The sequence below is a fragment of the Orycteropus afer genome, unplaced genomic scaffold, assembly GCF_000298275.1.
Source record: "Orycteropus afer afer isolate SDZICR_OR568_19922 unplaced genomic scaffold, OryAfe1.0 scaffold00007, whole genome shotgun sequence".
NCBI classification, from domain to species: domain Eukaryota; kingdom Metazoa; phylum Chordata; class Mammalia; order Tubulidentata; family Orycteropodidae; genus Orycteropus; species Orycteropus afer.
The window spans coordinates 19,603,925-19,619,119 of NW_006921594.1; the positions used below are offsets into that span (position 1 = coordinate 19,603,925).

At 37.3% G+C, this 15,195-nt stretch overlaps 1 protein-coding gene across 1 annotated transcript in view; it reads right to left on the reverse strand.

The window, feature by feature from the left end:
* MAGI2 (membrane associated guanylate kinase, WW and PDZ domain containing 2) overlaps nucleotides 1–15,195 on the reverse strand; it is a 1,828,989-nt gene that overhangs the window by 239,567 nt on the left and 1,574,227 nt on the right. Inside the window, exon 11 of the mRNA XM_007945217.1 lies at nucleotides 517–548. Coding sequence (XP_007943408.1) covers nucleotides 517–548 — 32 coding nt within the window. The remainder of the gene's footprint in view (nucleotides 1–516; nucleotides 549–15,195) is intronic.

Here is a 15,195-nt window from a genome sequence, read left to right on the forward strand (position 1 = left end):
TATACATATATGTATATACACACATATATACATAAAAATATAAGTGTACATATATACATTAAAATATAAAATACATATACATTAAAATATAAATATAAACAAAATGAAGTTTCTGGGGGGGGCCACATTTAAATTTTAGGTCAAGATCTATGGGCCTATACTAATTTGCATTTTTTCTAAAAATCCCATTATAAAAACTATAGTATTTATGATAGAGGAAAAACAAAATGTTTCTTAAGTATTTTCATTAAACCATGGCATATAGTGTTAGCATCTATTTTGTAAGTATTCATATATATAAACAAACAGGCAGAATAGACTTTATAGGAAAGTAAGATGAGTTATTCCCATATTTGTGGAAACTTGGAGTTAAGAAGAGGCAGAGACAACTCGCTCTATTGTCATCACAGAATCTCAGAGCTGAAGGGACTTTGAAGCCATGCAATGAAACCCTTATTAAATGGGACTGCATTGATAACTAGGAATAAAGAAAGAAGCATAGTAATTCCAACTTACAGGCTTTGGAGTTTTCCATGGAGAAAAGAAACCTGTAACAAAGAAAACAATATTTGAACTCTGAAAATATACCACAGTACCACTTAAGGGTGGCATAATGTTAAGATAATTTTAATTCACTTTGAATTATTTAACATCAAACAACAACACACACTAATTGTATAGTTTTCTTCAGGGAGCTCAAATAATTTCATTGGACTTATATTAATGATTCTAAGAACAATTTCCTTATCTGGCAGTGGAGGATTCTGAGGCACAGTGAGTGATTGTATGGCAAACAGTCAATTTCAAAGGATTAAGACAGACTATTCCTTATGGATTTCTGTCACACAGTCTTATCTTTGGAGAGAGTACACAGAAATTCAGATTTTTAAAGTAAATGTATTTGTTTAGTGTAAGTAGCAACTCTAGTCTGCCTCATGTAGTTAAAAATCAATCAACAAGTATTAATTATTCCTAAATTTAAAAATGATGTATGTTTCTACATTATGCACCATAGTCTATTGTATTTGTGTGACTGTCCCCACTGAGATCTTCTCCACAGCAGATATTTACTTTATTAGCCTTCTACCCCAGTGTTAGCACAATGTTTCGCAAGAAGAAGGTAAAAATGTTTGTTAATGGAATGAATCACAAATGGCATGACAATTAGGCTGACAGATCCAAATGTCCATTGAGAAAATTAAAAGAAAGATTACGCTCTTCTTCTTCTTTTTTATTATATGGAATTAGTTTTAAAAAGGCAGTATAGAAGAAGAAAATTAGTTAACAGGCATCTTCCTTTGATTTTCAAGTTTTTCTTATCCGTGAAACCAAACATGAACCATAAAAAGCCACCCAGAAACTGCTCTATGGCAACGTAAATTTGTCTTATCTTGTCAGAAAGGGATAGCCATCAAAACCTTACACCCTAATTTAAATCTCAAAGGACCTCAAGGCTGTAGGTGAGTGGAGGGCCAAATTATGAGCAGCCATGCCAGACATAACCTGATAGCAGTTGAGCTCAGTAAAGTAGACGTCCATCAATCATGCATGTTAAGATTAGTCATCATGTTAAGATTAATGGTTGATGTTCTATATTTCTCCTTTCTCTTCTCTTTATAAGCCCCACCATACATGGTTTCTTTGAGCCATTTGCTTTTTCTGGACTCAGAGTCGCCTCCCTATACACATATATGCATACAGAATAAACCTGATGTTCAAATTTTGCTAAGTTTTGATTATTTTTAATAGCAGTAAAAAGAAGCTTAAAAATAATGAGGGGCAGGTGACAGGGGGAGCACTGGCATACACTGGCCCTAGCAAACTACAACATAATCTAGTATACAAAAAAAATCATTTCCTTTTCATATATCTTCCCTTTTCAACAATTTTGGCTCATGTTGATGCTAGGTAATGTTCAGTGCTGATAAAATGTCCAATGAAAATAAAATATTGAAAACTGCCACATACTATTTTTATCACCTTTAAAACTGGGACTTGTCCACAATAGAAACAATTAAGAACCATAATCCATTTATAGGAAATACCTACAGAAATAAGGACACACAATTATGTAGACACTTCTGCAATCCAACTCAGGCATGGCCAAAATGCTAATTGCACTTCAGTGCATTGTTGTGAAGAACAGATAAATCATTTTATGGAAAAAGTAAAACAATACAATTCATCATAGTTCTCAGCTTTTTTTGGAGCCTAGAGTCAAATTTAATACTTAAATGTAATAACCATCTTACCTAAGGAGCTTGGTAGAATTTGCTTTCTTTCTATCTTACATACTCTGTATGTTCTTATCTCCCTTTCTAACTGTAAAATAATTCTGTTCCATGTGTAGTTTAATTATAATTTAATTATAATAATTTAATCACATCTTTTTTGGGAAGAGTTGAGAGTAAAAATTCTTGACTTACTCTATAAAATCTAGTAACAACAATTTTATCACAAGTTAAAGAGTTATTTTTTTTTGAATTATTTATTTTTTTACAAATTGTGATTGGGGTGAAATTTACAGAGCAAAATCATTTTCCATACACCAGTTCAAACACATTTTGTTTCATGACATTCACTGCAACCCCCACAATGCAACAGCTCTCTTCCCACTTCCTCCTTGTGGTTACCTTTTCTTTGTGCTCTTTCTTATGCATTCCTGGCCTCTGAGCTGTCTCCCAGCGCAAGCAAGCGCAAGTACCACCCTTCTGATCTCCCGTGGTTGATCACTCTAAGGAGTGCACCAACTAGTGTAAATGTTCATCTTATATGGCTGTCTATTATTTGTCTGGAAGCCACAGGAGTGAGTTCAATTCCAGGCCCAAAGGGTAACTAGGGCCATAGTCCTGGATTTCACCAGGCTCTATCAGACAGTAATTCTGGTCTCTTTTTCTTTTTTATGATTGTAAGTTTTGTTCCACACTGTTCTCCCACTCTATCCGTGATGTCTTATTTTGATGCCTTTCCGAGTGGTTGGTAGTGGTAGCTGGTTACTATTTAGTTCTCCTGGTCTCAGGGTCATATAGGCTGAGGTTCTCATGGACCACTAGTCCTTGGACTAATTGTTCCCATGCATCTTTGGTTTTCTCCATTCTTCTTTGCTCCCAATGAGGAGAGACTAATTTTTGCATCTTAGATGGCTGCTTGCATGCTTTTAAGACCCTAGTCACTACTCACCAAAGTAGGACATAGAACAATGTTTTTGTGTAGTATGTTATGTCAAATGAGCTTGATGTCCCCCGTGACCATGGTCCTGAGCCCATGGGCCCAGTGAGTCATTCCCTCGGGGTGTTTGGCTGTGGCAAAGAAGTTATCATCACTTTGCTCCATTAGCTCTATTATATATATGGACATTCTTGTAGCACATACAGATATGTATGTAGAAATACCATCTGTCAAACTTACATATGGTCATGAGTATATTCCCTTATGCCCTCACATACCTGATCATATAGCTTACTGATGTATCAACCTGTAGATTACTGTTTGTTATTACTGATAATACAGTATTGTGTACGTAAAAGTGTTTGTCTTTGTTGTCTATACCTCTTGGGCACTTCTCTGTGCCTTCCTTTTCCTTAGTGTTACTGGGTTGGTCACTGGCTTTTGGTATATTTCCTGTCACTTCACCCACATCAATACTTGTCTCTCACCTATCTAGCAATTCTCCCTCCCCTCCCTTCCTATCCCTGCTAACCAACAAGGAAAATTTCCGTCCATAGGTAAACTTTTCCTTGACTTTTTACAATAGTGGACTAACATTTGTCTGTCTGTGATTGACTTATTTCACTCAGCATAATGTCCTCCAAGTTCATTGACATTATGTAGTGTTTCACAGATTCCATATTATTCTTTAGTGTTGCATAGTATTCCATTGTGCGTTTGTACCATAGTTTGGCTATCCATTCCTCCACTGATGGACACTTAGGTTGTTTCCATCTCTTTGCTATTGTAAATAGTGCTGTGATGAACCTGGGTGTACATATATCTATTCATGTCCTGGCTCTCACTTCTTTAGGATATATACCTAGTAATGGGATTACTGATCAAATGGTATTTCTATTTCCAACTTTGTAAGGAATCACCGTACCAATTCCCACAGTAGTTTTATCATTTTACAGATGCACCAGCCGTGTATGAGAGTCCCAATCTCTCCACAAACACACCAGCATTTGTTATTTTCTGTCTTGTTGAAGAGTGATTTTTAAAAACTCTATTGGCTAATTAAGCTTGAGTTAATAAGTAAAAATAACAAACAAAAAACCTACTGCCAATTAACCATTAGAAGCTGTGGTAGTGTAGTGCCTAAGGCATTTGATTGCTAACTAGATGGCTGGCAGTTCAAACCCACCAGCCACTCCTCAGAAAGGAGGTTGGGCAGTCTACTTCTACAGCGATAACGCCTTGGAAGCCCAAGGAGGGGTCGCTATGAGTTGGATCCGACTCAATGGCAATGAGTTTTTAGTTTTAGTTCAATTAACTATTATTTTCATTGAAAGATACAATTTGTTAACTATTTTACAAAATTGTCAGTAGCTGTTCTTTTGAGAAAATATGTCATTTACATATCCTCACCATATCTAATTATTTAATTATTTCCTTTACGTTCTTTGTGTTGTCACCTTCTTCCTGCAGTGTCAGGAAAGATTTTGAGCATTTGCTTTTTAACATTTGATAGGTGCTGGGAGTCCCTTGGGAGCTCTGGTGGTGTAGTGCCTTAGGCATTTGATTGCTAATGAGCAGGTTCAAAACCAATGGCCACTCCTCAGAAGGAAGACTGGGCAATCTACTTCCACAGAGATACTACCTGGAAAACCCAAGGAGGGGTTGCTTTGAGTCGAATCAACTCGATGGCAGTGAGTTTGGTTTTTTTGGTTTTTCTTGCTTTCTCCATGGATGATGTTCTTGATATCACCCCACAACTCATCTGGTTCTTTTTTTTTTTTTTTTTTTGCGGGGGGGGTGGAGTCGCTTAGACTTTGATACAGATGCTTTGAAAATGGTTCTTCTATCATGGACCTCTCATCTCCATATGGGACCTTATTTTAAGAGATGATTATTCCTCCGTGAATAGTCCATAATCATCTGACTGCTCAGCAATTATAGTGTCAGAACTAAAATGGCTTAAGATGGAGATTGGTCAAGAACAGACGAGGAGAGACGGTTGTTTAATTTGACCACCTTTCATCACAGACACTCTGGCTTCTGATTCCTCTAGATTGTTGCATTCCATCTGGTTTCAAACCACTGGCATGACCCAAGTCTTTGGTTCTCTGCTTATGGCATTCTATTACATTAGTTGCCTGTTCTGAGTCGTTGTCAAAAAGAAGCTTGTTGCAGAGAAGTAACTTTGGGTGGTAAGAAATAGTATCAGAATAGAGTCCCTTAAAAAATGAATAACTTATGTATTTCTTGGGCAATTTACTAATGTGCTATAACCACTGATAATAAGATGAATAAAAATACCTATTTTGGATATCTCAATTTGGCCTAATTTAAGCCAGAAGGTTTCCTACATAATTAATCTCTAATTTTCCACTCAACTTCATTACAAGTGCTACAGAAATACTATAAGAATTTCAGTCCAATTATTATATATTAAAAATATACTACTGTGTTTTTTTTTGTGGTGGAGATGTTTTCTCTGAAAAATCTGTTCCAAATAAAATTATAAATAACCAACACCACCAAAAACAAAAACAAAAAAATTCAAAATCCTTTAAGAAACATGCTGATTATTATATTGAACTTATTTCTAGAAGTCTTCCAGTAGTAAATAAATCCCAGAAGCAAGACAAGACTTCTGAGATATAGGAAGTTTTTCACATACATGCATTGTGGTGGTGTGTGGGATAATACCTACTTGACACAATTATTTAAAAACTTCTTGGTAAACTTTATTCCCATTACATAACTAACTGGACCACTGGGACACCTTTTCCCTAGTCCTCTAGTGACCATTATATCTTGCCTGGTGTACTTGTTTTTCTCTGTCCTAAGCATTTTGCTAGGCTTGGTTTACCGAGACTATTAATTTTTGGAGTCCTCACCACCTATTTTCACAGAGAAACAGGGACAGGGATATAACAACTTGTTAAGCCTTTCAGAGCCCAGGCAGTTGTTGCCTGTTGTCGTTGTTGTTGTTGTGTGCCACTGAGTCGGACCCAAGTCATAGCGACCCCTCCTTGGGTTTCCGAGGCAGTATCACTACGGAAGTAGATTGCCCCATCTTCCTTCCGAGGAGTGGCTGGTGGGTTTGAACCGCCAGCCTTCTGGTTAGCAGCCAAGTGCCTTAGCCACTATGCTACCAGAGCTCTCTAGGGAAAGAAAAGAAAAGAAAAAAAAAAGCTTTCTCTTTAAAGTAATAGTAAAACATTTTCCCTCTTGTTTTTGTTTATTTCTGGCCTGTATATTATAACTCTCCTGAAGGATTAACATTTCTTTACAAAGACTTAATCCATATTTTCCATTGCGATCATATTGAATCTTATGCTCAGCAACCTGGTGTGTGTTGGGGGTGTATGTGCACATGAAAACATATTTATTTAATCTTGAACTTTGAGACAAAAAGCAAAAGATCTAAGAGAACAGTTTACAAGGTGAATGAAACATGAGTAAAAACACAAAAGAAAAAAAGTACAATAAGAGAACACATGGGAAATTTTAGGTACTTCTAATAAGGAAATTTAAGTGTATTTATATAAAATACAAAACTGAATTAAATCTCTAATATCTGTCTGCTTTGGAATCAAAGATAAGACTAAAATACATTGTTCTTCTGCACTGAAAACACGGGAATGGGCAGAGAAAAAGATAAACAGTACAAATAGCTTAGACAAAAATGTCGGTACTGGAGAATGCTAGAGAAAAGAAGACAATACTGACTTTATAATGAAATTTAAATTGTACATGTCAACTAAATACAATTTTTAATAAACTATAGGTATAGTAGTGTCTAAGGCACTTGACTGCTAACCAGAAGGTTCAAACCCACCAGCCACTCCTCGGAAGGAAGGTTGGGCAATCTACTTCCACAGTGATACTGCCTCGGAAACCCAAGGAGGGGTCACTATGAGTCGGGTCCAGCTCGACAGCACATAACAACAACAACAACATAAATATAGGGTTGCCAGATATATATAGTATGCACAATTAAATTTGAATTTCACGTAAATATTTTTATTTTTTAGTTATTACATTGCTATTCATTTAGTTATTCATCCTATTACATTGCATGAAACGTATGTTGTATGGGCTATACTTTCACTAAAAAAATATTTATTGTTTATCTGAAATTCAAATTTAACTGAGCAATATATATATTTTTTTAATTTGCTAAGCCTGGTAACCCTACATAAAGAAAACATTATATATGTACTTGGAAATCATTTAAAAAATAAACGTAATAACAATGTTAACAATTACTGAAGGTAATATCCACTTGATTCAGTACAAATATGGAAAATATTGTTTATTTTTCCTCCCCCTTCAATATTTTATTGTCAGGGATCTTATTTTAAAGAAACCCAAGAACATTCGGTTTTTTATATAAATATATCATTGCACTGTGTTGGTTGCCTGGTCATCAGTAGACTGGACTTAGCCCTCATCTCAGGAGATGCAAAACTCTAAGTGGCCAATGTCAGCATCACAAAAGACCACTTGCAAATTGCTTGATGATTGGTTTGCACATTGCCTTATCCCTGGCAGTAAGGTTCACAAAATGACTCTTTTGAGAAACTACTTCTCTTGACACATGATACCCAAAATGATGACTGAAAGAATATTAGTATCTTTACAGTTGTCCTCTGGCATGCATTTGTGAGTAGTCAGTAAATTATTTTTTTATTATTGTTTTCACAGGGCAAGAAGATGCTGGACTTTTAAAATGTAACCCTAATTTGAATAAAGGATTCCAATTGGGGTTACATTTTAATCCCAAAATATAAAGAGCAACATTATAGACAGCCCTATCATAGTATCTTCAATTTGGAAACACCAAGGTAATGGTCCAAGATTTCCAGGAATTTCTCCAGTCAAAACTAAGTCTTTCAATATACTTCTAAATCCAGTTGATACATTGAATTCCCATTTGCAGGATATGGAATGGTTTTTCCTTTGACTGAAATACCTGCTAGAATATGTGACTTGGGTTTTGAAGGTCACCATTACAGTTTCATGTATTTTATAGGATATTGTGCAGTTACTAAAATTGATAGAGATGCTGGGAAACACTTTCTATTTCTCTTTTCTTATTTTAAGCAACAGAAAGGGAGTAGGAACCAAGTGGAAATAAGGCTTGTTTCACTGTTGATTTCTATGCCTCGCGCTATGAAAATCTGTGTGGTTTTTTTTGCTTGAAAAAAGAAGGAAGAGAGAAAAAAGAGAAAGGGGAGAACAAAAGTACATGCATATTTCATCAGTGTTTGAGAGAAAGTGAGAAAGATAACACTGTATGTCATGGTCCCTGTGACATCCTGTTGGGAATCCCTTGGTAGGGCAAACAGTTAACACGCTTGGCTGCTAAGTGGAAGATTGGTGGGTCAGTCCACCCAGAGGTACCTTCGAAGAAAGGCTTGACAACTTACTTTCAAAAAATCAGCCATTGAAAACCCTATGAGCACAGTTGTACCCTTACATACACTAGGTCACCATGAGTTTGTGAAGTTGTTGTTGTTTGCCATTGAGTCACACCCACTCATAGAAACCCCTCCTTGGGTTTCTGAGGCAGTATCACTATGGAAGTAGATTGCTCAACCTTCCTTCCGAGGAGTGGCTGGTGGGTTTGAACCGCCAGCCTTCTGGTTAGCAGTCAAGTGCCTTAGGCACTACGCTACCAGAGTGCCATGGTTGGTGACATCCTGCTAGTGGGTAGGAAACTGGCTTGGACATCCACCACAGATCCTTCACCTTCTAGGTTATCCTTTCTTGTAAAGGATTATAGGCAATAAAGGTGGCTCACATTCCCACCATATTTCTGAAAATATTTCAGGAACTGGGAAACTCTCCCAAGAAAGGAACTTTTAAAAATGTTTCCCAAACTGTGGGGAAAAAGTTCTACTAAGGTTTTTCAGAATCTTCAGATAGGGCCAATTTGTGGTAGAAAAGTACCACTAATAAAATTAACTCCCCCATTTTCTACAGCCTGGAAAATAGATCTAAATTTTCCTTTACAAATCCAGCATTCAGTAAGTGGGAGCAGGCAGGGCAATGAGATAACTTCAGTTAAAACTAGCCCAATGTTACTCACTTCTTCCTGGATTGTGACTGATTCGTATGTTTCTTATTAAAATTCATTAAGTGGGTTAAACCCTCCAGTTCCTCTACATAATTTGTTTAAGCTAGCGAAAGTCAGTGAAAGAGCAATTTTTCTTAATGAAACTGACCTAGGCTAGGAAACGACTTTTCCTTCAAGCAAGCATGAAGGATATGTTGATGGTGGTACCCTTCAACACCATACCGGCATGTTTCAGCTAAGCCAAGCATTCATTTTGCAAAGAACATTTCAAATTGGCTGCCATCTTTGACCTGGAAATCTGTTTTTATGTGGTGAGCTGAGAATTTCTCTGCAGTGGTTTAAAAAGCATCCTCTCTGCATTTACTTAAAAATCACCTTTTAAATAAAAGGATTTTTTCTTATTAAACACTATAAAGCTATTGTTCAAATGACCATTTTCCCCTGGCTGTGTTCCTCATGGAGGGAGTAATCCAACCATTTCAAGTAATCCCAAGTATCTAAAAAGGATAAGTCTGCACATGCGGTCTTTAGATAAAGTCAGCTGCATAAAGGTTGTGTTCAAAATATACCAGGCAAGGTAAATAATCACAAACAAGAATAAAGGAATGGACTGAAAGAGGAAAAATTGTGTCAGGGAGGCTAAGAGTGAGGTGAGGCTTGCAGAAAATACTAACATCTACAAAGGGCTTTTTATTTATGTTCTGAACAGGCTAAGGGTAATGACGAGTGACGACTGCTGTTGGGTTTATGGCACGTTGTAAACACTTGGCAGGGACAGTGTAGGATATCAATAATTGAAAATAGAAAATTCCAATTCTGATTTTTTTTTTCTTTTTTAAATAACGAGTGTATAGCATCATTTTGCTGCTATTGCTTTTGAGAAACTCTTCTGGAAACACCTTTAATAATTTAAGACAGATTAAGCTTCTAGTTTGGTGCTTTAAATCAACATTAAGTAAATACTGAGTTTTAGGTGTCTCACAGGCGTCAAAAACTTAATATAGCTAAAGTAGAACTTTAGGTCTTTTCGTCCAAACTTTCTCTTCTATGTTCCATAATTTAGTGAATGTCATTTGCCCCTCAAAATTTTTAAGACAGAAACCTGGAAATCATCCTAATATCTCCCATTCCCTCACTTCCTTATCACCAAATTTGGTCTATTCTACCACCAAGATCTATTTCTAACCCACATCTCTTCAACTTCATGGCCACCGTTGTAATCCGTATCCATGATCATCTCTTGCTGAAATGCAGCAACAGAAAGTGTCATTGAATCTGCTTAAAATGTTTCAGTGGATCCCCACTGCAGTTAGGATAACTGCCTACAGAACAGTGTAACAGGATAACTGCCCACAGCCCTACAGAAACTGTCCCACACTTACTCCCCAGCCTCCTCATGGGTTCCTCTCCTTCTCTCACTAGAGTTCCTTGAATAAGCCAGGCTTTTCTAACTACAGGGCCTTTGCACAAGCTCCTTTATTTGCCTACACTTTCTTGCTCTTCACACAGCTTTCTCTGAACCCTTTCTTGTGTGTGTGTTTAACTATAACTTTGTCAGGAAAGTTGTCCCTGACCTTTCATATTTTTAAAATAATTTTATTGTGGTAAATATATGTAACAAAAATCTTGCCATTTAACTATTTTTAAATGTACAGTTCAGTAGTGTTAATTATATTCACTATGTTGTACAATCATTACCACTATCCATTTCCAAAATTTTTCATCACCTCAACCCTGATCTTTCCTTTTAAATCAAGGTTCCCTGTTATAATTTCTTATTGCAACTTGTATTTTTCCTTTGTATGATATTCATTATTATTTGTAACTATATTTATGCAATTGTATTTGTGAAAATATTAGTTTAATGTCTGTCCTCTATTTGATCATAAATTCCATAAATTTATGGAAGGGACAATATCTATTATATTCACAATGTATTTCTTATACTTAGTGCAATGCCTGGCACATAAGAGATACTGCAATAAAAATATTTGAATGAATTCATAGAAGTAATGGAGGTGGAAGGAGATAGAAAAAGAGAACTAGAAAATACTTAGAAGGACTGATGGGTCATGGTGATTCACTGTTGTTGTTGTTATGTGCTGTGAAGTCAGACCTGACTCATAACAACCCCTCCTTGGGTTTCCAAGATGGTATCACTATGGAAGTAGATTGCCCAACCTTCCTTCCGAAGAGTGGCTGGTGATTCACTAGGAGTGGATAATAAGAGAAAAGAAGAAATCCATGATAACCTCTAGCTTAGAAACCTGGATCGGTAATGGTATCATTAGCTGATATAAGAAATGCAGGAAAAAGGTGTCCTTGAGTGCATTCTAGTGAGTTAGGTTATGGGCAAAGTGAGTTTGAGGTGCCTTTGACATATTCAGTAGTAGATGTCCTGTAGAGGTTGGTTTTGTTGCTTGGTGCTAAGTAGAGGTGTCCAGATTGAAGATATAATGTGTCAGGTTGAATTTAAAACCATGAAAGGAAATTGTACAGCGTGAAAAGAGTAATTCTCGGGATTTGTAGACGGAATGAAAGAGGAGTCGGGGAAAGGACAGAGAGCCAAACAAAGAGAAGGCTTGAAAAACAGAAATACTCGTAAAATAAGAGTTTAAATGGCTTGTCAACCAAGAAGATCACTGGTGGTCTCAGTGGAAGAAGTTCAATTGTCAAGACAGAGGCAGAAATCCAATTTCAGTGAGTCTGAACGAATGAAAAGTAAGGAGGTGGAGCTAAGAAATGGTTATGAAGTTGAAGAGGATCATAATGGCTATGGGGGGATATGGTGAAGGGAAGATTTCCTTCCAGTGGGATCAGTGTGCTTACATTCAGATAAAGAGGAACACCAACAAAGAGAGAATCTGAAGATTCAGGAGGAAAGAGGATAATTGGTGGAACCATTTCCTGAGGAGACCAAGAGGATGGTATCCATCCAGAACACAAAGGGTGGAATTAACAAGATGGGATGGAGGAACCACAGTCCTTATCAAGGGCTGCAGCAGACCTGTCAAGGGGCTAAACTACCAGCTTCTACCCTACCATCGGGATGAAGCTGGATAGGAGGAATTTACTCACAGTGGCTGAAAGAAGCAAAATCAATAGGGGGGTATAGGAGTTCTGGTTATAAAGGGAAACTGCAGGAGAGAACAAAAATAACTTATGTCAAGTGTTTGGTTTAAGGCATGAGGCAAAGATGTAAACAGGAAAACAATTTCTGAAGCAGGATAGTAGATGGGTTATGCACACAGAATATGGGGTAAAATTAACTGGGCTCCAGTCCCAGCTCCACCTCCCACTAACCCTGTGGCCTCATGTATACGCACTGAGGCGTATACAATTAACTTTTGGGCTCCAACTGAGACCCTATATTTGCTTTGTGGCTCAGCTGGGTGACCTTGAGTAAGTCGTTGAACCTCTTTAAGCCTAAGATTCCCTATAAGTAACAAAATAAAGATGCTAATAACATATATTTCAGTGAGAACTAAATAAGGCAATGCGCTTTACATTTTGTCAACATAAATGGTGCACTATTCCATTTAATACTTCTTGAATTCTTTTTCTGCAAAATTGTTGTTGTTGTTATCTGCTGTTGAATCAGGCCCCTACTCATGGCAACCCCATGCATAACAGAATGAAATGCTGCCTGTTCCTGTTCCATTCTCATGAATGGTGGCAGAGTGGATCATTGTGATCGCCAAGGTGTTCATGGGCTTATTTTTGGAAGTAGATCACCAGGCCTTTCTTCCTAGTCTATCATGGTCTGGAGGGTCTGATGAAACCTGTTCAGCATCATAGCAACATGTCCGCTTCCACTGACAGGAGTGGTGGCCGTGCATGAGGTCCGTTGGTCAGAAATTGAACCTGGGTCTGCTGCATGGGAGGCAAAAATTCTACCATTGTTTTAAGCAAGATATTTAACAATTTATTTTATTGTCATGACAAATGCATATTATTTCCTGACTCTTAGTTTTAAACTTTCTGTTCATTGAAGCTTCTTTTATGTTGTTTTCTACTTTTATTATATTGACTTTTGGTTTGCTTATCTTATCTTATCTTTTTTTATTATTATTATTTTTCTTTCTGTCCACTCATAGATCAATGCTTGCCATCACTTACAATGCAGTACTGTACATGCAAAAGGGTTCATCTTTGTTGTCTGTACCTCCTGTGTACCTCTCTATGTCTTCCTCTTCCTCAGTGCCTTTTGGTTTACTTATATTTTCTAATGGTGTTTTTCATTTCTTTAGAGTTTTCCATTATGTTTCTTCTAATCCTCTACTGGCTAGATGAGTAAGGTATTAGCTGGCCTTGCCTCACTTCTTTTTCTGGTATATAAACCCCAGTTTACAGTGAGTATATTGTCATTCTTTATGAATTGTTTCCAACTTTATATTTTCCTGTAAAAATGTATAGAATGATTACTTAGACTGAATGACCTAACTGATTTTAATGCTCACCCCAATTCCTTTTATATCACTACTTCCCCAAATTTAGATTTTGCTTCCTCTCTTGGTGTATATCCTCAAATAATCATTGTAGAAAGACTTCATGGATTGTGTGGTAGACAGAATGATGCTCCCCCTACCCCCAAAAATGTACCCATGACTCAGTCCTTGGAATTTCTAACATTACCGTTACTTTACATGGCAAAAAGTATGTAGCAGGTGTGATTAAAGTTACAGACTTTGAAATGGGGAAGTTATCCTGGATTATCCAAGTGGGCCCTATATAAAGTCCATAAAAGTGGAGGACCTTTCATGGCAGTGTGAAAGAAATTCAATTTGTGGTTGCCTGCCTTGAAAGTGGAGGAAGGGGACCACAAATCAAGTGAGGGCAGCCTCTACAAAAAACCAAAGCCAAAAACAAAACAAAATAATTGACTTCAAGCTTATTTTGACTCATGGTGACCCTATGTGTGTCAGAGTAGACTGTGTTGGACTTCTGACCTACAAAACCAAAAAACAAACTCACTGCCATTGGGTTGATTCTGACTCATAGCGACTCCCTTGGGTTTCCAAGGTGATAAATCTTTATGGAAGTAGTTTTGCTTCTGCAGAGTGGCTGGTGGGTTTGAACCACCAATCTCTGGTTAGCAGTCAGAGCTCCTTAGGCACTGTGCTACCAGAGCTCCTTCTCTGATCTAAACCAAACCAAACCAAAGGCACTACCCTTGAGTCAGATCCGACTCATAGTAACACTTCCTTGGGTTTCTGAGTTGGTATCACTACAGAAATAGATTTCCCAACCTTCCTCCGAGGAGTAGCTGGTGAGTTTGAACCGCCAGCCTTCTGGTTAGGAGTCAAATGTCTTAGGCACTATGCCATCAGAACTCTACAGCACTATAAAATAATAAACATGCACTATTTTAAGCCACAGAATTTGTGGTAATTTGTTGTGGCAGTAACAGAAAACTAATGTATTTTCTAAGCACTTGCATGCAAATCCTAGTTTCATTGATTTCTTAGATTGCAATTTCTTTCTCTCAAGCTCCATGAGATTGGTGTATTGTTCTCTGACATTCAGCGAGGCAGAGAACAAGCCTGGATCCACTCATTTTTTTTTTTTTTTTTTAATTGTGGTTTGGGAGAAAGTTTACACAGCAAATTCTCTTTCCATATACCAGATCACATACACTTTGTCTATGACATTGACTGCAATTTACCACAATGTAACAGCTCCCCTCCCACTTCCTCCCTGTGTCCTTCCCTCCATTCACTCCTGACCCGTGAGCTGTGTCCCTATGCATATATAATCCTTCTATTTTCCCATGATTGTTCTCTCTGAGGAGTGTATCTACCTCACGTAAATGTTCAGCTCATATACCTGTTTTTGTTTGACTGGAAGTCACAGGAGTAGGTTCCTTTCAGACCTAAAAGACAGGTAGGGGCCATAACCTCAGTGGTTCCATCAGTCTCTATCAGACCAGCAAACCTGGTCTTTTTTTTTTTTTT